This window comes from Hypanus sabinus, chromosome 5, assembly GCF_030144855.1.
Source record: "Hypanus sabinus isolate sHypSab1 chromosome 5, sHypSab1.hap1, whole genome shotgun sequence".
NCBI lineage: Eukaryota > Metazoa > Chordata > Chondrichthyes > Myliobatiformes > Dasyatidae > Hypanus > Hypanus sabinus.
In genome coordinates, this window is record NC_082710.1 from 168,287,946 (window position 1) to 168,309,734 (window position 21,789).

The following is a 21,789-nucleotide window of genomic DNA, read 5'->3' on the forward strand; positions in this document are numbered from 1 at the left end:
AAACAATCAGTCCCGGGAAAAATAAATGGTTCTATGTCACCACCAATGCAATCAGGCACCAATTTAAGGGCACTGACGATCAGTTTCACCATAGGAGGCCAAGCAAGAGCTGATTTGGAAATTAACATGTAATTACTTCCGTAGATACTATGCAGCCATACTCTTCAACAACGTAATGTCCACCCATACTTAAAGTGCACGGAACCAGCCATTCGGCATGGGACATCCTGAATGTACCACTGCAACTAGGCAGGCAAGAACAATAAGTATTCATGTTGACTAACTCCCAACAACACCATTCTTTACAATACTGTGGAGGTATGGTTATTGTGAAAGGACACGAGACAAGCCCTTCGGCCTATCCAGTTTGCACTAATTGTTGACCATCCATTTACACTAATCCTACCTTAATCCCAGTTTGTTACACTCCCAACTCCACTCACCAGCCACAGGTGATCTACAGTGGCAAATTAACCCACCAACCACGTCCTTGTGATGTTGGAGGAAACTGGAGCACCCGGGGAAATCCATGTGCTCACTGGGAGAATGAGCAAACTCCACACACTCAGCTCCTGAGATCAGGATTGTACCCAGATTTGTGGAGCAGCGATGCAGTTGCTATCGAGCAGCTACCCAAATGGTTAGCTCTAGGAAAATGAGACGTGGATCTACAATCTTCTGTCTCAAAAATGCAGCCGTGTACAAAACCCAGGTAAAGGGAGAGCATTAGCTTCCTCGCACTCACCTCCTTTGTAGGCATTAATTGCATCAGCCAAAGCATCAATGGATTCTATGTCCAGATTGTTTGTAGGTTCATCCTGCATTTGAAACAAAAACATTGTATTAAAATGGAAAATGGAGAGCTGGAAAAGTCCCCACATACCTAGAGTGGGAGCTGGCTGCATAAATCTGCAGTGCAAGGTGAAAGGGGAAAGTGAATCGACTCCATTTCAGGTTTTCATTGCTTTTACTGTTGTACTATGAATGCCTGCAAGTAAACGAATCTCAGTGACCTCGCTGGTGACTACGCTTCGATAAGTTTACTTTGAAATTCTAATATTAAGCACCTTGACCCCTTCCAACTGTAGGCCAGGATGCAGAGGGGAGCAGAAGTGGTCAAATCCCAAATTGAAATTGGCAACATTTAATGATCAAGCTATAACTTCATTAACTCCATAACATCATAGGATACAGGAGCAGAGTTCAGTCATTTGGCCCAGCATCAGCTCTGCCTTTCATAATAGCTGCTTTTTATTTTTAAGCTCCATTCACCTGTCTTCTCCCCATAATCCTTAACCCCCTTACCAGTTAATCTCAGGCTTAAACATATGCAATGACTTGGCCATCTGTGGAAACAAATTACGTAGATTCACCATCCTCTAAAGAAATTCCTCATCTGTTCTAAAGCTGTATTCTGAGGCTGTACCTCTGGTCCTAGACTCTGCTGCTATTTGAAACATTCTCTCCACATCCACTCTATCTAGGCCTACCAAATTCCAATGAGATCTCCTCTCATCTTTCTGATCTCCAGGCCCAGAAACATTTCATTCTTATGTACCTCCTCTGGACCCAAAACTGTGCACAATGCACTCACTCCCTGGCTGCAGTCACACGATATTTCTGCCCTTGTGCTGTACTCTGTGCAGCCATCAACATAGAGGAGAAATGCAGAACCAAGACTGGGCAATGCTCTGTGCATGTGAAAGGGAAATCAGTGTTTCACTGGAGAATCTCCTCTGCACCCTGTCTGGAAACTTTATCACGTCCCCTTCAACCCTCATCAACTTTTATACGGAATAATTTAAGGTGGGGGCTTATATGGGAGGCAGAGTTTGAGGGTCAGCCGAAGGGCCTGTAATGTGCTGTACTATTCTATGTTCATTGAAGTACCCTATCTGGATGCCCCACAGCTTGATACAGCAAGCAGCCTTCTCCCTATCGACTGTCTATATTTCTCGGTGCCTCAGTACAGCAGCCAGCATAACCACTTCCTTCTACTACCGCACTGTGTAATGAATCGATCTATGTGAACAGTATGCAAGGCAAACTTTTCACTGTGCCTCAGTGGATTTAACAGTAATAACCTAACCCTAATCACATCCTTCCCACTGTGTGGCAATCAGAACTGCACATAATGCTTCCAAGTGCACCCTAACCAGGAAATGAATGTAGGGAAGGTGTGGTGATTGGGAATACAACAAAGTACCAGCAAATTACAGCAACTCGGGTAACTGGACTGTCAGATTACTTACCAGAATCAGGACGTCAGGCTGTCGACAGGCCAATTCTGCAAACACCACTCGCGCTTTTTGACCACCTGCAGATAGAAGCAATGATCTGAGCAACCTGACCCCACATGTGCATGGCCTAATCGAGGCAACAGAAAATGGCGAGGGAATGGTGTCAGTGAGGCTCCAGGCTGCGGAGTAACCTGACAATGGCAGGTATTACTTCTGAACATTTCCACCCAACTTGGTCATGTAGCCTGTAAATCACTCGCAGAGCTAAGGAGGGATACAGATGTGGTGAAGAGGGAAATGTACAGCTTGATTCTCAACTGCACTGCAGTGCATTAACTCCTGGATTTTTGGACAAATTTGAAAAGTGAATATGCCTTTTTTTCAGAATGAGCCAACAATATTGGCCAAGCTATTGTAAACGGTGTTGTCCCAGTCCCTAGGAGCTACAGCGGATTGCCAGTGTCTAAAGTGCTGCAGGGAACAGCCACGGTTCCTGTATCCAATTAGTCAGAGGACTATAAGAAAGTAACAGGCCTTCTGGCCCACCTAGCCCAAGGCCAACTACTATTCCATCAACCCGCACCTGGACCATAGCCCTCCACAGCCATCTCATCATCTACGTACCTATCCAAACTTCTCTTAAATGTTACAGTTAACCCAGCATTCACCACTTCCACTGGTTTCACACTCATACCAGCCTCGGACTCCCACAGGTTAAATATTTCACCTTTCACCCTAAACCTATGACCCTTGGCTCTGGAGATACCAAACATAGAAAAAGACCCTCCAACTCACAAAGTATGCATGGACCATCTGCCCCCATTTACACATCCTATTTTATTCCCCCTCCCCCCACCCGTTTATTCAGTTTCTACCCTTCACCAAGACACTAGGGGCAATTTACAATGGCCAGTTAAGACCATAAGACATAGGAGCAGAAATAGGCCATTTGTCCCATTGCGTCTGCTCCACCATTCAATCATGGCTGATCCTTCCCCCCCACTCCTCAACCTCATTCCCTGGCCTTCTCCTCGTACCTTCGATCCCATGTCCAATCAATCTCTGCCATAAATACACCCAACAATCTGGCTTCCACAGCTGCCTGTGGTACCAAATTTCACAAATTCACCACCCTTTGGCTAAAGAAATTTATCTACATCTGTTTTAAATGGAAGTCCTCTATCCTGAGCCCTCTTGTACTAGACTCCCCCACCATGTGAAACATCCTTTCCACATCCTCTGTCTAGGCCTTTCAACCATTTGAAAGGTTTCAATGATATCCGCCTCCCCCTCCATCCTTCTAAATTCAAGTACAGACTCAGAGCCATCAAATGTTCCTTATATAATAATCCTTTCATTCCCAGAATCATTGTGAACTGCCTCTGAACCCTCTCCAATGCCAGCATATCTTTTCTTAGATGAAGGGCCCAAAACCATTCACAATACTCAAAGTGAGGCCTCACCAGAGCCTTACAAAGCCTCAGCAACACATTCCACTCTTGTATTCAAGGCCTCATGAAATGAATGCTAACAATGCATTTGCCTTCCTCACCACCAACTCAGTCTGCAAGATAACCTATAGGGTATTCTGCACAAGGACTCCAAGTTCCTTTGCAGTTCAGATATTTGGATTTTCTCCCCACTTAAAAAATAGTCTTCACATTTATTCTATTACCAAAGTGTATGATCATGTATTTTCAACACTGTATTTAATTTGCCACTTTCCTGCCCATCTCCTAATCTGTCTCAGTCTTTCTAAAATCCACTAACCCACACAGATTTGGGAAGTGGGAGGAACCTGGAGCTCTGGGAAACCATACAGTTGCAAGAACTATGACCAGACAGTACCAGAGGTTGGGACAGAACCCAGACCACTGTCTCTACTAGCAGCATCACTGTGCTGTCTGGCAGAAAGAACATGGAGGGAAGATAGGTCAGGGCAGAATGAGATTCAGCAGCAAATCCAACATTCAGTGGGGAAGGATTGCAAAATCAGTGATCTACAACTAATAGTCAAAAGTCCAGGGAGTGGGGTTTTGATTAACAGGGTCAAACTGTTTTACACATTACTCTGCAGCTGGCATGCACGGCCATCATTTTTCCCAAACACAGACTAAACCAGGTCCCCCAAATTTCTTCCTCCCCTCCCAGGCTGACCCAGCCCATTCAGTACCAGAGAGTTTGCTGATCTGGATGGTGTGGGCGTGGCTCTCCAGGCCAAAGCGTCCGAGACATTTCCGCCCGTCCTGGTACGGTAGGTTGAAATTCCTCATGAGATACTCCGTTGCTGTCTCCTCCATGTTGAGCTGGTCTGCATACTGTTGGTTGAAGAATCCTATTTTCTGTGCACAAGGGAAGGTGTTTTATTAAAAGACCGTAAGTCACACAGTACTGTGCAAAAGTCTTTGGCATACATATATATTCCGCTAAAAAGAACATTTCATGACATATGTGATGATGATTCTGATATGGGTCTCTATTGTGGACTAGGAGTGGGAAGGGGGCAAGAAGAGGGTTATCATGGTTGGGAAAAGGGGAAGGGAGAGGGCAGTGAGTGGGAAGCACCAGAAAGACATTCTGTAATGATCAATAAACCAATTATTTGGAATCAAATGACTTTGCCTGGTGTCTAAGAGTGTGCCTACACCACCCCTCTGCCACCTGTCCCCCACCCCTCCTGCGGCACTCCACCTTTGCTATTCCCAGCATCCTTCACTCTCGCCAGATTTACAAACTCTCTCCCTGCTCCACGTTGACAAACACAGCACTGTGCAGAAGCCTTGGGCATCCTGGCTATACATATGTGCCTAAGACCCTTGTATAGTACTGCACGTTAACCCTTTCAATCTCAGGATCATTCCATGAACCTCCTCTGGACCCTCTGCAAAGCCAGCAGATCCTTTCTTAAATGTGGGGCCACGAACTCATAATATTCCAAGTGCTGTCTGACCAATGCCTCGGCATTAAATACTTGCTTTTATATTCTAATGCATTATTTTATAAAAGGGAATGTGAAAAATATGACAAATATTCCCCTGTGCAGTCTCCCCCTACACACCTGAAGAACACATTGAGACAAGGGACTACAGATGCTGGAGTCTGGAGCAACAAGCAAGGCAGCATCCTTGGAAGGGAACGACAGTCTATGTTTTTGTATCGAGACCCTTCATCAGTACACAAACTCAACAATTGAGTTCCTTGACTGTCTTGTGCATTGCAGAAATAACCCAGTCAAACAGGCAAACTGGGTCAATTCAACTGCAGTCCAGTTCATTCCCCACCCAACCCAAGCCCTGTAGCATGACAAATGCAGACTTCCAATTCTTTCCCTGTGGGACAAGGGAAATATTTTTAAAACTTTTGTCACACTCCACATATGGCATTGGTAAACCAACGTGCAAGTGTTTGCTTAAGTGGGCAAGCTAAACTGCAAAGGTTCCTGCCTGCTTTAGCCATGAGCAGCTCCTGAGAGGAGGCTGAGGTGAAGAGGGGCGAGTGAACTGGGACAGAGGTTTGGTCTTGGAACAGATCTCCACCCAGCCTTTTGGCCATGACAGCAGGGGGCAAGTGCTCTCTCAAGTTTCACTTCACTGGCCACAGCACCATTCATCAGTTCTGTAATCACTGTATTCTACAAGTTGTTCTGAGACACTCACCAGCCTGTGATTTTTTCTCTGTTCACCCATGGTCTGAAACAAAAAAAAGAAAATTATATTTCACAGCTGTTAAATCCAAGTCCTACAGAGGTACATCATGGAAAGAGGCCCTACCTGAGTCTCTGCCAACCAACCACCTACAGGATATCAGAGCTAAATTAGGCTATTTGGCCCATCGAGTATGCTCTGCCAGTCAATTGTGGTTGAACTAGTTCTTTTATTCATTCTATGTCTTCTTCCACTTCTTCCCACCCCTCTTTTCCCTGGCTACTTTCTTCTCAACACCCAAGATTTTGCCACTAACCTACACCAGGGACAATTCACAGTGGCTACTTATGACTCACACATCTTTGGGATGTGGGGGGGAAACTGGAGCACCCGGGGAAAACCACATGGTCACAGAGACCTGGGCAGAATGCTAATGTAGTGATTGGCACAATGCTTTCACTCCCAGTAACCCGGGTCCATTTCCCGTTGTCGCCTGTAAGGAGTTTGCACATTCACCCTGTGACAGTGTGGGTTTCTTCCGGGTGCTCTAATTTCCTTGCAGAATCTAAAGACATTAACAGTTGGCAAGTTAATTGGTCATTGTATTGATCTCCCACAATTAGGCAAGGGTTAAATCCGGGGATTGCTGGGTGGTGTATCTCGAAGGGCTATTCATGCTGCATCTCAGTAAATACACAAACAAACAAGTAAATAAAGGAATGCACACTTCATAGTAGAGATTAGTACTGAATCTGGGTTGCTGGAACTGAAGTACATGTGACAAATAAAACTAATCCCCTCATCTTTATAAACTGGTACCATTGTGACACTTTCCTGGATCCAACTCTTCTCTCCTGTGGCTCTGCACGCAGCCCTATTGTGCTGCCACTCTTGCTAACATCCAATCAAAAACAGAGCAGCACAGAAAGCTGTTCATCTGGCTCACGCTAGCATTCAATGGGCATGAACCCTCCCCCTCCATCACTTCACTGTCTCAGCAGAGAGCATTCCTGGTGAGCAGCCAGGACGAAGGTAAAACAGATGGAGTCACTAATCAGATTCACTGACATATTTGCCTGCAAACACCTCCAAGCAGTACAACTTCTGTGAAATGTTTTGACTAGTTTTTAGTAACTGAGACATGCAAATCGACCTTCTTCTAATGGAACAGTTTGACAGCATTCTACTGTTGGACTTTCGTATCCTATGATGAAACACAAGGTGTCAGAGCACCCCATTCCAACACTAATTCGCCCCACAATCCCATCAACTTCCACGAACCCACACACCAGGGGCAATCCACAGGAGTCAATGTAAGAGGATGAGAGAAGAAAATGGAAAACCCAGCCAGCCACAAACTCCACACAGACAGCGCCGGAGGGCAGGATCTAATCTGGGTCACTGTGCTGTCCATAACGAGGTGTAAAGGATGGGTCACGACTCAGTATGAGAAAGCATCACTGACTAGAGCTCAGGGAGACAAACGATTGCCACGAGTGAATGTGGTTCCCGTAGGCCCTCAAATTAAAATACGTTATCAGACTGTCAATCCAGAAACCTGGAGTTCACACCCTTCTACTCGATATTTTAATACACTTTATTAAGTCTTGATCTATTTATGATGACGAGTATACAGAGACACAGCATGGAAACAGGCCTTTTCTGAGTCTGTGCCAACCATCGTGAATGTGTCACGATGGAACCAATTTTTAAAGACTAAGAGATTGGCTTTATTTGTCACATGTCCATTGAAACAGAGTGAAATGCTTTATTTTTGTGTCAACAACCAGCCCAGAACAAGGATTGTTCTAAGGGCAGCCTGCATGTGGCGTCATGCTCGTAACTTACTGACCCCAAGACGTAAGATTCTGGAATGTGGGAGGAAACTGAAGCACCCAGAAGAAATCCAAGTGTTGATGGGAAGAAGGAACAAACTCCACACAGACACCAAACAGTGATCGTTGGCTGGTCCTGTGAAGTGACTGCACTGACTGCTGTGCTATATGTGCCACAAGAAACCAATATGCTCTCTGATGTCCTTCAGGATCCCGACATGATACGTCTAGAAGTCAATGAGGCTGCCTCAGCAACCCTCCTTAAAGTGGCACATCAGTGTTTAAGGGGGTCTGTGGTTTACTCATGTTTATTTCTCATTGTCTAAGCTTACTGAATGAGACTCTGTGACAGTGGTTTGCCTGGCAGAAGCAGATGGCATAGCACAACTTACAGGGGTCAGCTTTCCGCTGAGCAGCAGCAGCAGCGTACTCTTCCCGACTCCGTTGGGTCCCACGATACAAACTGAGAGGAGGAAAGAAGGGCGACACATCAGCAAGAGTTCATGGGCTTTTCTCTGCAACTCATGGGAACAAGCCTCCTTCCCCCACTCAATAACTGATGTCATACAAAAGCCAAATTCCAACAGCATCTCAACGTCACTAAAAACACCTGAACTTCACCACAACAATCACTCATCACTAGTACATTAATGTCAATGAAAGGCCGAAGTCTTTTAGGAGTTACTAAACAAACGCCATTACATTTCAATCTAAAACACACACTCAGTTGAATTATAACTGTAAATTATATAATTCCTTTAACAAGATGCAGTCTGTAATTCAGCTGAAAATATCAGTACATTTATTTGTTTGGTTAACAGCCCTTTCCAGACCAACAAGCCTGGGCCAACCAATAATTAACCCAACAGCCCAAAACACAAGGATTCTGGAAATCCAGAGTAACACACGCATAAGATGCTGTAAGAACTTAGCAGGTCAGGCAGCATCTATAAAGGAATAAACAGCTGACATTTTGAGCCAAGACCCTTAATAAGGACCTTGGCCTGAAACATCAACAGTCTATTCCTCTCCAGACCTGCTGATTTCCTCCAGCTTTTGTACATGCTAACCTATTAACCCATAAGTCTTTGTACATAAAATTCAAAGTCCTTTATTAGATGCATCCTGCAACTCAGCTTGAAAACATTAACAGTCTCTTGACACTCCCTCAGAGTGGAGCATAATTTGTGTTTGCTCCACCTCTGCGAGCTCTGAGACTGAAGTGGGATCCAATGCCTCTGACACAGATGGGGCAGGTGGTGTCTGAGGGGGCAGGTCAGGGAAGGCGATACATCCCTTCCACTGGGTAAGTATCTATTGATTTTGAAGTGGAGCTTGTTCTGCATGTAATGCTCCCAAGTGCAGCCTCATCAAGAATTCAGTGAAGGTGGGGAAGGATTGGTGTGGCTAAGGGAGACCTCAGGGCCACAAGACAAAGGAGCAGAATAAGGATACTCAGCCTGTAGAGTCTGCTCTGCCATTTCATCATGGCTGACTTATTATCCCCCCCAACCTGCCTTCTCCTCGTAACTTTTGATAGCCTGACTAATCAAGAACCCATCAACTTCTGCTTTAAATATACCCAATGACTTGGCAGCCAGCAAGTGCACCAGACATTCCAGTGCCAGCACAGCATGCCCACGATGTTCAGCAAAAACATCAGCAGGACAAGCCCCTTGCTTCCCTCCCTCCCACCCACCCAAACACACACAAAGACGGTCCTCAATTCCCAACACATTGAGTAACCAGAAGGGAGGGACCCCCAGGAGGTGAAGAGGACATCAGATCTTACCAAGGAGATACCTTGAAATCCCTGAAGTTTGCCCGCTAATCCCCTAACGATGGTGCTTCATGTTTGTTTGGGGCTGGTATTGGACGTGCGATGCACCAATCGGAGTGTAAGCATAGCCCGAGACAGTGGCGGGGGAAATATATGCCGTGTTGGGAGGATTTCGTGGGGACAGCACTGCTAGCGTCTCCTTCAGACTCACTGTAGGTGAACAGGAAGGAACGGGCCAGTGATCCTTGTTAGACCACGAGATTTCAGCCAGTTTGAAATCTTGATTTTCAAATAGGTGGTTAAAACCTGATAGAGTGGAGTTTGTGATGATTATCTGTCTTCACTAAAAAGGATTCTAAAGTGTGGAAACTGCTCAGTGACTTGTCACTGTAAATTTTCTTCTTATGGCACATAGAGAAGTCAGCATTTCATCGATGTGTTGTAAACAGAGCATGTGACTTTGATGTTGCTGCACACATGCAGAATGGATCACATGAAGCAAGAGTCAGAGAATCACAGCTTTGAAAAAGCTCTTCTGCCCAAGCAGTCCATGCCACCCACACTTCCCCATCTATGCTACTGCCATTTGCCCGCGTTTGTCCCCTATTCCTCTAAACCAGGGTTCACGGATCCCTCGGTTAATCGTACGGGTCCATGGCATAAAGGAGGTTGGGAACCCCTGATCTAAACCATAGAAGGCAAACTTTTTTTTTTGAGAGTGTTTGCCTAAATTGGTGATAAACTTCTAAAGAAATTCTCTGAAGTGCCATGGGAATTTTCTTCTTTTTCTGGGAAACCATAAAAAGAAAGTGAACACATTCTAACCGGGATTCTTTAACATATTCCCCATTAATGAGTCATTCACTATGACATTTGATAGTAAGGTTAATCATTATGCATGCCACATGCCAACAAAAACATAGGTTTGCCACCCTAGTTCTAAACCTTTCTTATGTTCAAGTTTCTTCTTTTTTAAATGTACCTGCCTCAACCACTCATCTTTGAACTCATTCTATACATTCACCGCTCCATGGGTGAAAGAGTTGTCCCTCAGGCTCCTACTAAATCTCTATAAAGTCATTCAACAACAGTTAAATGAAAGTAAAAATGAATGCTTACTTCTGGAATCCATGTCAATACCAAAGTCCAGGTTCTTGAAAATTGGCTTCTGGTTTTCATAGGCAAAATCTACAGCTGGAATTTGAGACAGAAAGAATGCATCAGTTCAGAACTACAACACCCCATTAACCTTGTACACAGAGAGCATTGGGAACGGGCAATATACTGGAGTGGCTGCACAGAACAGTAAGAGGGTTAAAGGTTAATGCTAAAGCACTTCATGGACTTGAACCAAGATGAACCAAGAACACAAATGGAAGGTGCGGAGAGCACACAAAAGTACATTTTAAACAGAATCTGGGTGTGCGAAGCATTGCACTTTAAGAAAACTCAAATAAAGAGTATCACTGTGGAGGTTAAAGAGACAATTGACAAATAAGCTAGATGAGCTTCACTTCCCAAATATTCCCTAGGGATACCTTCTGGGTATAACCATGATAAAGAACGTTAACTTAGACATCAAGATAGAAAGATCATCCACAACTTCACTGATGTGAGGTGTTTAAGGGGTCCAACAGTTTATTTGTCTTTATTTCTTATTACAGAATGAAGGCCCTGACCTGTGAAAAGGGATGTATGCCTGAAGAGGAAATATTCTGGGCAGCCCAAGGGAAACTCTTAACGAAGTTTCTTTCATTCACTCCAACGCTTACCATGAAGTCCCAGGATGGGGGGACTCAGCGGAGGCGGATTTGGGAATGTAAACTTCACTGTATACTCCCGGGGTCTTTTCAGAAGCTCAGGAGCTTCATTTGACTCCTCGTCTGTGTTCTTCTTCCGGCATTTCTGCTGCTTGCGTGTTAGTGCCTCCCTGGTCTGTTTTTCCTGCAAAATAGAATTTGCTTGAGGAGGAAGCTTAAAGAATGAGGGCATTGAATGAACTGAACTGACGCTCAGCCAGGTTTTTAAAATTACTACATATTCAGAGTGGTGGGTGCCTGGAATGTGCTGATAGAGGTTGCAGTGGAGGCAGATATGAAATATTTTAAAGAGGTTCGTAAATAGGCTCATGAATGTGTAGAGAATGGAGGGATGGGGACCACATGCAGCAGAAAGGATTACTTTGATGACTAAGAACATCATTGGCCAAAGGAGTGCTCTACTATGGGACATAGAACAATGTTCTATAGAAGTTTGTGTAAAACTGTACATCCATCTACTGCACCTTCAATGGTTACATTAGCCAATGGAAAATAGGGGAAGATGACATCATCAGGTGTTATAATCCTTTCTGAGTAACCAAGGAGGCCTGAAGACACTGACAGGACAATTCCTGTCCCTTTAATACAGAAAGAAAATGCTAGTAATTCTCAGCAGATCAGGCAATATCTGTGGAAAGAGAAAGAGTTAACAGCTTGGGTCAAAGACCCTTTGTCAGAACTCTTTAATTTCAGCATCCAGCATCCACAGTTGTTCTGTGTGATTTTTTTTAAAATCCCTTTTAATCCACATTTTTTTACTTATGATCCAGGTTTAAAACACGCTACTGTGCTGCCCAAGATCAAATGGCTTAATGCTATTACAGCACCAATGACCCAGGTTCAATCCCGATGCGGTCTGTAAGGAGTTTGTATGTTCTCCTCATGACCACGTGGGCTCCCTCTGCATGCTCCGCTTTCCTCCCACATTCTAGATTAGTAGGTTAATTGGTCAAATGGGTGTAATTGGGCCAGAAGGGCCCGTCAACCTGTTGCATCTCTAAATAAATGATATGCATCTGGATTTTCAAAATCCTTGTATGAATTTCTACATAGAAGGCGCCATGAGCTGAAGTAAAATAGGAGCATGGAGGTTAAGGCAAAAAGTGGGAAAGTGCTCCACAGTGATGAGACTATTTTAATGTAAAAATCTGGTCTCAAATCACAAGTACAGTTTCTTCCACCACAGATAAAGTATTCCAAAGAGAATTGCCAACATGTAATACTTCACACAAACCACCTACTGCCTGCTTGGTCGACTTGCCGCCTGCCTTCAGATCTTTAAGCCTTTTCTCTTGTTTCTCATAGAGTTTCAGTTGCTCCTTTTGTTTCTGCTGGTACATCTTCTTAAAAGTATCTGAAACATACACAAGACACACAGGAATCAGAACCAGCACATAGCTTCTCAGGGACTGTACACAGAGACACAGTTGAGCTAGGAGGGAATAGTTTGCCAGGCCACAATTCAAACCTGTTATGGAAGATCATGGTCATACAAAGTCATACAGTCACCCCACCTTTAGTCAGAGTCATAAAACACAACAGCACAGAATCAGGCCCTTCTGTCCATCTATTGATCTACCTAGTCCCACAGACCTGCACCCAAATCACAGTCCTCCATACCACTTCCATCCATGCACCTATCCAAATGAAATACTCAAGAAAGTGGCATCTATCAAAGATTCACACTTGGGTCATGCCCTCTTTTCGCTGCTACCAGTAGGACAGGAGGTACAGAAGCCTGTAGTCCCACTCCATCTGGGTTCAGCAACAGCAACTTTCCTACAACCACCTGGCCCTAGAAACTGACCTGCATAACCCTAACCCTACCTCAGCAACAGGAAGCTGCAGACCACCTCTTGCACCACCATGGACCTTTGGGTTGTACAAAGCAAGACATTCGTGCAAATTCTTTATCTTGTCTTGTATAATTTATGCTCTAAGTGCTTGTGACGCCTGTAAGCTGCTGCAAGTAAACTTCTCATTGTACCTGGATCTCACTGTGCTTGTTTACAGGACAATAACCACAACTTGACTTGAATTCTACTTTCCATTCCTCCCTTCTGAAAATCCTACCTCTTACTGGCTGGCTGTCAAACAAAGAAACATCAACAATAGCTTCTGCAAGGAGCAAACTCAGCGTTTCCAGTTTTTGATATAATTTTTCTAGCATGCTGCTTGGTTTCCTGTTCCTCACACTAATGCTTACAACTTTGCTGACACTCTGCTTTTCCTAACATTTTTCTCGTTTGCAAACTCTTCACTTTCACCTGGTATTTGATGAGTAACACGTTTGGTCAACTTTGAAATGAACTGCATTCATTGCAGGATCATCTCCGAGTCTCCACCAATTCTAAGACACTTACAAATCAGTCAAGCATTTCCTAAAGCTTTTATTTCAAAACCCAAAATCATCCTTATTGCGCATCACTTACTGTAGTTTCCTCTGTAGTAAAAGAGCTTCTGCATGTCTAGATGAATGACATCTGTGCAGACATCATCCAGGAAACCTTGGTCGTGGGACACAATGAGCAGCGTTTTCTTCCAAGTCTGCAGGTAGCTGGCAAGGAGACACACAAGTGGATCTCAAAAAGGTATATAAAAGACATACAAAGACAGTTTCCAGTATATTATTAAGTCTCAAATACCCTCGACTTAACCAGAAAGTCGTGGGTAGTGTGTGGAAGAGAGAAAATGACATCTCAGGTTCTGCTTTTACACTGCTTCAATTTCAGATAGATTTCACACAAACTTTAGGTTTAGTCTGATTTGGTTGCTGCAATCCAAGCAAGCGTGATTTTATTACATTCTGAAAATCAACAGTTTGATATGACATCTGAAGCAAGAATGGTGCTGGACCATCAAGAGAGAACCTATAAACAACTTCAAGCCACATTAATGCAATAGTGCATGTTCTAAACGTCAGAACTTCTGCCAAAGGAATATCAACTTTTAACAGGTTCCTTTGTCAGTATTGCCTGAGGATGCAGCACCTCTGCACACTGCATCAAAGTGAAATCAAAGTGTCTGATAATCCGAGAACCATACCCAATCCATGAAGGACCAAAATCAATTGACGTGACTTGGCAAATTAGCTCGGCCACATCAACTGGGAGAACTGGTCTCATGCCTCTGCCTACTGGACTGTTTAACTTCAATGTGCAAGGTACACAATTTAATGGATCACCAAAATACCAGGTGTGATTATGTTTTAAATAGATCCTCATCACCTGTTCAAAGCTTCATGGCTCCTTGGTTGTTGTTTGACGAAGTTCTGAGTATTGATTCTGAAATTTTAAACAGAAATGACTCTGCCAGTTATAAAGCCATAAACTTACTTGTTAAGCCAGATGACCGCATTAAGGTCCAGATGGTTTGTGGGCTCATCCAGCATCAGTAACGTTGGCTCCATAAACAAAGCTCTAACAGAGAACAAGGACACCATAAGGACACAGGCACAGAGACTGTACAGATTTTTTTTTGTAAAATCAGCGGTACAACTGGTTTATAGATCGGTTAAAGATTTGTTAGTCACATGTACATTGAAACATACGTATTTTATATCAAGGATTGTGCTGGTAGAACCTCGCAAGTGTCACCATGCTGCTAGCACCCACAAATTATTATCCCTGACCCGCATATCTGTGTAATGTGGAAGACTGGAGCACCCAAAGGAAATCCAGACTGCCAAAGGAAGAACATACAAACTCCTTACAAACAGCAGTGGGAATTAAAACCCAATCTTACAATCGGCACTGTAAAGCATTATGCAAACTGCCTATCCATCATTCCATCCTTATTTTATGCTTAACAGTCACCATTTATTCATGTAATCCAGATAAAAACAATCCTACAATTGCTGTTAGAGGTGTATTAATCTTACATGAAATTATGAGGGGCATAGATGAGATGAATGGACACAGGGAAAGGGGTTCAAAAATTAGAGGGCATAGGTTTAAGATGAGTAGGGAAAGTAGGGACAATTTTTTCCAAAGGTTCGATGAGATATATGAGCTGATTTAAGCCATGAGTTCATCGGTTAGTGGGTATACAGTATAGAACAATCTGACCAAGGAAGTGGTACAAGTAAAGATACCTTTTAAAGGCAATTACAGTACACAAGTACAGTACATGGAAAGTGTGGGCCAAACAAGCAAATGGTACTTGCTTGGCTCGGCATTTTGCTGTGAGGTAGAGTTGTGCTTCTGTGCTGTACAACTCTACTTAAAGGAGTAGCCCCTAAGCCCAAGCAGCTCTGCACAGAAAACGCGCCGTTCCTTCAGCATTGCCCTTACCTAGCCAGAGAGACACGCATTCTCCAGCCTCCGGAGAATTTCTTGGTGGGCCGGTTCTGCATCTCGGGAGTGAAACCCAAACCCGCCAGGATTCGGCGGGCTTTAGCTTCTGCCGCAGCAGCACCCATGGCACGCAGCTCCTCGTACACCTGCAGAAAAGGATGGTTGAACCATGGTGACAGGGATGTCACTGATAAACAGGGTGCAGGTACAGTCTTTTGTAGGAGACATTCATTGCCTAGAACTTGTGTGACACAAGTGGTACTTGCTGCTTATCAGAACTCATCTGAATTTCATCTGATCTTCTTGCAGACAGCTTGTTTCTGTTCCTTGATCTGTGCAGTCAATGAACGCTGCCTTCTTTTTATTCTTTTAAAAGGTCAGTTATTTATCAAAAAGAGTCATGAAAACTATCCCCACTGATCTCCCTCCTGGCACTTCCCCCTGCAAGAGGCTCATTGTTACAGCTGTCCCTACGCCACCATTCAGCCCTTCCAGGTGAGGCAACAGTTTATGTAGAGTCGTCGGGGTTGTTCACTGCATCAGGTGTTGCTGGTGTAGTCTCCTCTACATTGGTGAGGCCTGATGTAGACTGGGAGATCACTTCGCTCCATCCACCAAAACAGGCTGGATTTCCCAGTCACCACCCATTTTAATTTTACTCCCCATTTCCGGTTCATGGTCTCTTCTACAGCCACTCTCAGGTTAGAGGAGCAACACCTCATCTGGGCAGCTTCCAACTTGATAGCATGAAAATCGATTTCTCTAACTTCTGTTATTTACCCCCGCACCCCCCCCCCTTTCCCATTCCTCATTCTGGCTTCCCTATTCTCCTCACCTGCTCATAACCTCCCTCTGGTACCTCTTCCTTTACAGCGGACTGAAAAGTTTGAGCATGTAGATATTAAGAAAGAGGATGTGCTGGAGCTTTTGGAAAGCATCAAGTTGGATAAGTCTCTGAGACTGGACGGAATGTACCCCAGGCTACTGTGGGAGGCGAGGGAGGAGACTGCTGAGCCTCTGGCAATGATATTTGCATCATCAATGAGGACGGGAGAGGTTCTGGAGGATTGGATAGCTGCAGATGTTGTTCCCGTATTCAAGAAAGGGAGTAGAGATAGCCCAGGAAATTATAGACCAGTGAGTCTGACTTCAGTGGTTGGTAAGTTGATAGAGAAGACCCTGAAAAGCAGGCTTTATGAACATTTGGAGAGGCATAGTATGATTAGGAATAGTCAGCATGGCTTTGTGAAAGGAAGGTTGTGCCTTATGAGCCCGATAGAATGTTTTTGACGATGTGACTAAACAAAGTAGAGCCATAGATGTAGTGTATATGTATTTCAGCAAGGCATTTGATAAGGTACCCCATGCCAGGCTTATTGAGAAAGGAAGGAGGCATGGGATCCAAGAGGGCATTGCTTGATGGATCCAGAACTGGCTTGTTCACAGAAGGCAAAGAGTGGCTGTAGACAGGTCACATTCTGCGTGGAGGTCGGGACCAGTGGAGTGCCTCAGGGATCTGTTCTTGGACCCCTACTCTTTGTGATTTTTATAAGTGACCTGGATGAGGATGTGGAGGGATGAGTTACTAAATTCGCTGATGACACAAAGGTTGAGGTGTTGTTGGTCATGTGGAGGGATGTCTGAGGTTACAGTGGGTCATCGATGGGATGCAAAACTGGGCTGAGAAGTGGCAGATGGAGTTCAACCCAGATAAGTGTGAGGTGGTTCATTTTGGTAGGTCAAATAAGATGGCAGAATATAGTATTAATGGTAAGAATCTTGGCAGTGTGGAGGATCAGAGGGATCTTGGGGTCCGAGTCCACAGGACACTCAAAGCTGCTGCGCAGGTTGACTCTGTGGTTAAGAAAGCATATGGTGCATTGGCTTTCATCAATCGTGGGGTTGAGTTTAAGAGCCAAGAAGTAATGTTGCAACTATACAGGACCCTGGTCAGACCCCACTTTGAGTACTGTGCTCAGTTCTGGTTGCCTCACTGTAGGAAGGACATGGAAACCATAGAAAGGGTGCAGAGGAGATTTACAGGGACATTGCCTGGAATGGGGAGAATGCCTATGAGAATAGGTTCAGTGAACTCACCTTTTTTCCTTGGAGCGACAGAGGATGAGGGGTGACGTGATAGAGGTGTATAAGGTGATGAGAGGCATTGATCGTGTGGATAATCAAAGGCTTTTCCCAGGGCTGAAATAGCTAGCACAAGAGTGCACAGTTTTAAGGTGCTTGGAAGTAGGTACAGAGGAGATGTCACGGGTAAGTTTTTTTATGCACAGAGTGGTGAGTGTGTGGAATGGGCTGCCGGCAACGGTGGTGGAGGCGGATACAATAGGATCTTTTAAGAGTCTTCTGGACAGGTGCATGGAGCTCAGAAAAATAGAAAGCTATGGGTAACCCTAGGTAATTTCTAAGGTAAGGGCATGTTCGGCACAGCTTTGTGGGCCGAAGGGCCTGTATCGTGCTGTAGTTTCTTTCCCTTTCACCCATGATCCACTCTCCTCTTCCAGCAGAGTCTTATTTCAACCCCCTCCACCACCCACCTTCTCCCTCGTATAGTCTCACCTATCACCTGCCATCCTGTACTCCTTCTCCCCTCCAGCACCTTCTTCCCAGTCCTGATGAAGTGTCTCAGCACAAAACATTGACTATTTATTTCCCTTTGAAGATGCTGCCAGACCTGCTGAGTTTTTTTCCTGAGGGAACCAACTGACTGTTAAGCAAAACAGCAGTGACACAGTCCCTATGGAAATGAATGCTCCCCACGTGTAAACAAATGGTAAATAATGCAAAGAGAAAGACAACACAAACCCCAAGAGCCACCTGTTTACATTCAGCAAGAACTGACAAACCTGCTGAATCACAACAGACACACATCAGGAGTCTCAACACCGATTTAAAATTAATGAATGTGTTGAGGGCTTTCTTTTGAAAAGTGAAAGTAAAGAGTGATGTGACAGATTCCTTTAAAATTTTAATATGGTTTGATCAACTGAACATTCCAAAACCCTTCAATTTTCAGGCAGATAAATACCAGAAAGGAGCAGAAATAAGGGGCCAGATGGACAACTTCTATGCTAGGCATTCTGTACCACAGCGTGGATCACATAATTTTATTATAATCATGCCAGTAACATTATACTGTCTTACATAAACTGCACCTCACACTTCATTATCAATCTGTCCATCTTCAGGCCACGCCACTCAGGGACTTGTGCTCATATTACTTTGTGACAGTATGTGCTGATCGTAACTGTATGTGCTGTGTGTGACTGAATGTACTATGTTTTGTGCCTTAGCCCCAGAGGGATGTTTCATTTATCTGTGTATGTGCATGGATGAATGGCAATAAATTTGAACTTGGATCTGACAACTGCACACCATATCAGGAATGCCAGTGATATGGAATACAAAATGAAGTGGGTTGATGAGCTGACATCCAAGTTCTACCAAGGTAATTACTTGTTATGTAGGTTAGACCATTTGGCAGATGGGGCTTGTAGCCATGGTTGGCAGTTCATCTAGAAGGAAAACTCTGATCTCAAACCTCCACTACCATGCTGCTATACCCACTCCATGGGAAAGGGTTCAGGAGTAAACTGAGGGAAAAGTGCAGAGTTGGAGTCCCTAAGGTAGTCTTACATGGTGTTCAGTGCTGGCAGGTCCTGTGACACTGCTGGTGCCGTTTCTTTGGGTTCATCAGCTATGTGAAGAGAGGATGATTGCGACATGGGCAAAAGCTTGGTCTCCATATTGTACTGTCCCAGCTTGCATACCTAAACATAAAGAATGCAACATCTATGGTCAACTGACCAACTGAGGCCTCAGCACAGCTAGATTAGACCAGGAGAGGCCATTGATGAACAAGGGAAAATCTGCAGATGCTGGAAATCTAAAGCAGCACACACAAACTGCCGGAGGAACTCAGGTCAGGTAGCATCTATGGAAACTAGCAGTCAACATTTTGGGCTGAGACCCTTCTTCAGGACTGGAAAGGAAGGGGGAAGATGCCAGAATAAAAAGTGTGTGTGTGTGTGGGGGGGGGAAGGAACGAGGAGAGCTAGAATGTAATCGGAGCTATTCATGATGCTCACACCTAGGAACCTGAAGCTCTCAACCTCAGCACTGTTGATGTGGGCTGTAACTACATACCAAACTCCTTTCTGAAGTCAACGGCCAGCTCTTTTGTTGACATTGAGAGGAAGGTTGTTGTCACGATGACTGGGCTCTCTATTTCCTTCCTGTACTCTTGACTCATTGTTATTTGAGATTCGTCCCACTATGGTGGCATCAGTTACGAACCTGTAGATGGAGTTAGAGCAGAACCTGGCCATGTCGTCATGACTGTTGAGGGAGTAGAATAGGGGCTGAGGACACAACCTTGAGGGGCAATGTTTACAGTGATTGTGGTGGAGGTGGTGTTGGTGGCTCTCCGTACTGATTGGGGTCTGTTGGTCAGATTGAATGTTGAAGTTGCCCAAAGCTGGAGCACTCACCTTCTGCAGTCTTTCACCAGCGCGGTCATCGCCTTTCTCTAAGAGACTCTGGAGCTGGCGCTCTTCTTCCAAAAGCTTCAGCCTCTTTGTATCGGCTTTCAGAACGGCATCGACTGCTGCTGTGTCATCAGCCTTCACCTCTGAGGAGGGATTCCACAAGATTTATTAATTGAATGCAAAAGTTTCTCAACAACCACTCCTTGCAAGCCAAACCTTGGGGTATTGTGTTCAGTTCTAGTTGCCCCATCACAGGGGGCTTTGAGGGGGGAGGGATTAGAGGGATTTAGCCGTAGAGGTTGGGCACCATGGTAATATAGTGGTTTGCATGACACTATTACAACTCGGGGCATCCCGCAGTTCAAATCTGGTGCTGTTCTGAAAGGAGTCTCTGTACATCCTCCCCGCGGGTTTTCTCCAGGTCCTCCCACAGTCCAAAGCCGTATTGGGTGGGCTAATCGGTCATTGTAAACTGTCCCGTGACTAGGTTAGGGTTAGTTGGATTTGTCGTGGTTGCTGGGGCAACATGATTTGAAGGGTCGGAAGCGCCTACCCCAAGCTGTATCGCTAAGTAAATAAACAAACCAACAGCCTGGATTGCTTCCTCTGGAGCACCAGGGGTTAAACTGGACATCAGATAGAAGTTTTAACATTATGAGAGGGTAGACATTCAGGGGTAGAAATATCAAGTACCAGGGAACATTATTAAGGTGAGATGTGCAGGGCAATACAATTTTAATTAGAGTGGAAGGTACCTGGAAGCAGGTACAACTGCAGTGTTTAAGCAGCTGTTATTACGTGGTACACATGAACATGCAGGATATAGATGGATATGGATTATGTTGAGGCAGAAAAGATTTAGTTTAATCTCTCAATTCTTAAATCATATTCTGTGCAGATATTACAGACTGCAAGGCCTGTTCCTGTCCTGTTTAACGTATGCAGCTTTTCCAGCCCCACTGCCCTATCATTCTGGATTCATGCTCCACTAAAAGCAACAAATAACTGTGATTGAAATATATATGGATTCTACTGTCTTTATATATCATCTGAAAAGAACATTGAAAGCCAAACTTACAGAACGGCACCAAAGTTGGTTTTATACAGAGGAATGCAAACTGTTTGGGAAAGGCAGATAACAGATAATAAAGTTTGTCCATATACTCTCGATATCCATGCAGGAATATTTGCCAGGTACACCATGGTCACACAAATAACATGGAGTTCAGCTCACCTTGTTCACAGAGGAGCACATCAATGTTGGGTGGGATGTTCAGTACTCTATTCTGGATGTGTTTCAGCAGTGTTGTCTTACCCTTGCTGGGAGAGAAGGGAAAACTTCAGTGTATCAATCCACATTTTCAAGAGGAAATTTTAAAAAATGGGAATTTTGAGGGCCTCTACTGCACCTCTGAGTAGCCAAGAGAGCTTGGTTTTCACCAAGGCTTCCATTGATCAGGGCATGCACTCCATGTTTGCTGAACAGAAACTACTGGAATTTCCCTTATCTCTTGAAGATTTCTTTAATTATGGAAGCAAATGGCTGCTCTGTGCAAAAGTTCAAATTCAGCTGGTGTCAGTAATACAGAACAGAAACAGGCCATTCAACCCAACTGACCAAGATACCCACTTAAACTACTTTCATTAGGCTCATGTACCACCCAACCTTTCCA

General features: G+C 44.5%; 1 protein-coding gene across 2 annotated transcripts in view; it reads right to left on the reverse strand.

The window, feature by feature from the left end:
• The window catches only part of abcf1 (ATP-binding cassette, sub-family F (GCN20), member 1), a 55,363-nt gene that overhangs the window by 1,772 nt on the left and 31,802 nt on the right, over window positions 1–21,789 (reverse strand). For both annotated transcript variants that reach the window (XM_059970857.1, XM_059970856.1), the window contains 13 exons: window positions 21,351–21,436; window positions 20,120–20,259; window positions 15,612–15,760; window positions 14,655–14,738; window positions 13,752–13,876; window positions 12,561–12,673; window positions 11,272–11,443; window positions 10,619–10,693; window positions 8,112–8,182; window positions 5,897–5,929; window positions 4,414–4,582; window positions 2,253–2,317; window positions 746–818 (listed from right to left, as the gene is read on the reverse strand). In XM_059970857.1, the coding sequence (XP_059826840.1) occupies window positions 746–818; window positions 2,253–2,317; window positions 4,414–4,582; window positions 5,897–5,929; window positions 8,112–8,182; window positions 10,619–10,693; window positions 11,272–11,443; window positions 12,561–12,673; window positions 13,752–13,876; window positions 14,655–14,738; window positions 15,612–15,760; window positions 20,120–20,259; window positions 21,351–21,436 (1,355 nt within the window). The remainder of the gene's footprint in view (window positions 1–745; window positions 819–2,252; window positions 2,318–4,413; window positions 4,583–5,896; window positions 5,930–8,111; window positions 8,183–10,618; window positions 10,694–11,271; window positions 11,444–12,560; window positions 12,674–13,751; window positions 13,877–14,654; window positions 14,739–15,611; window positions 15,761–20,119; window positions 20,260–21,350; window positions 21,437–21,789) is intronic.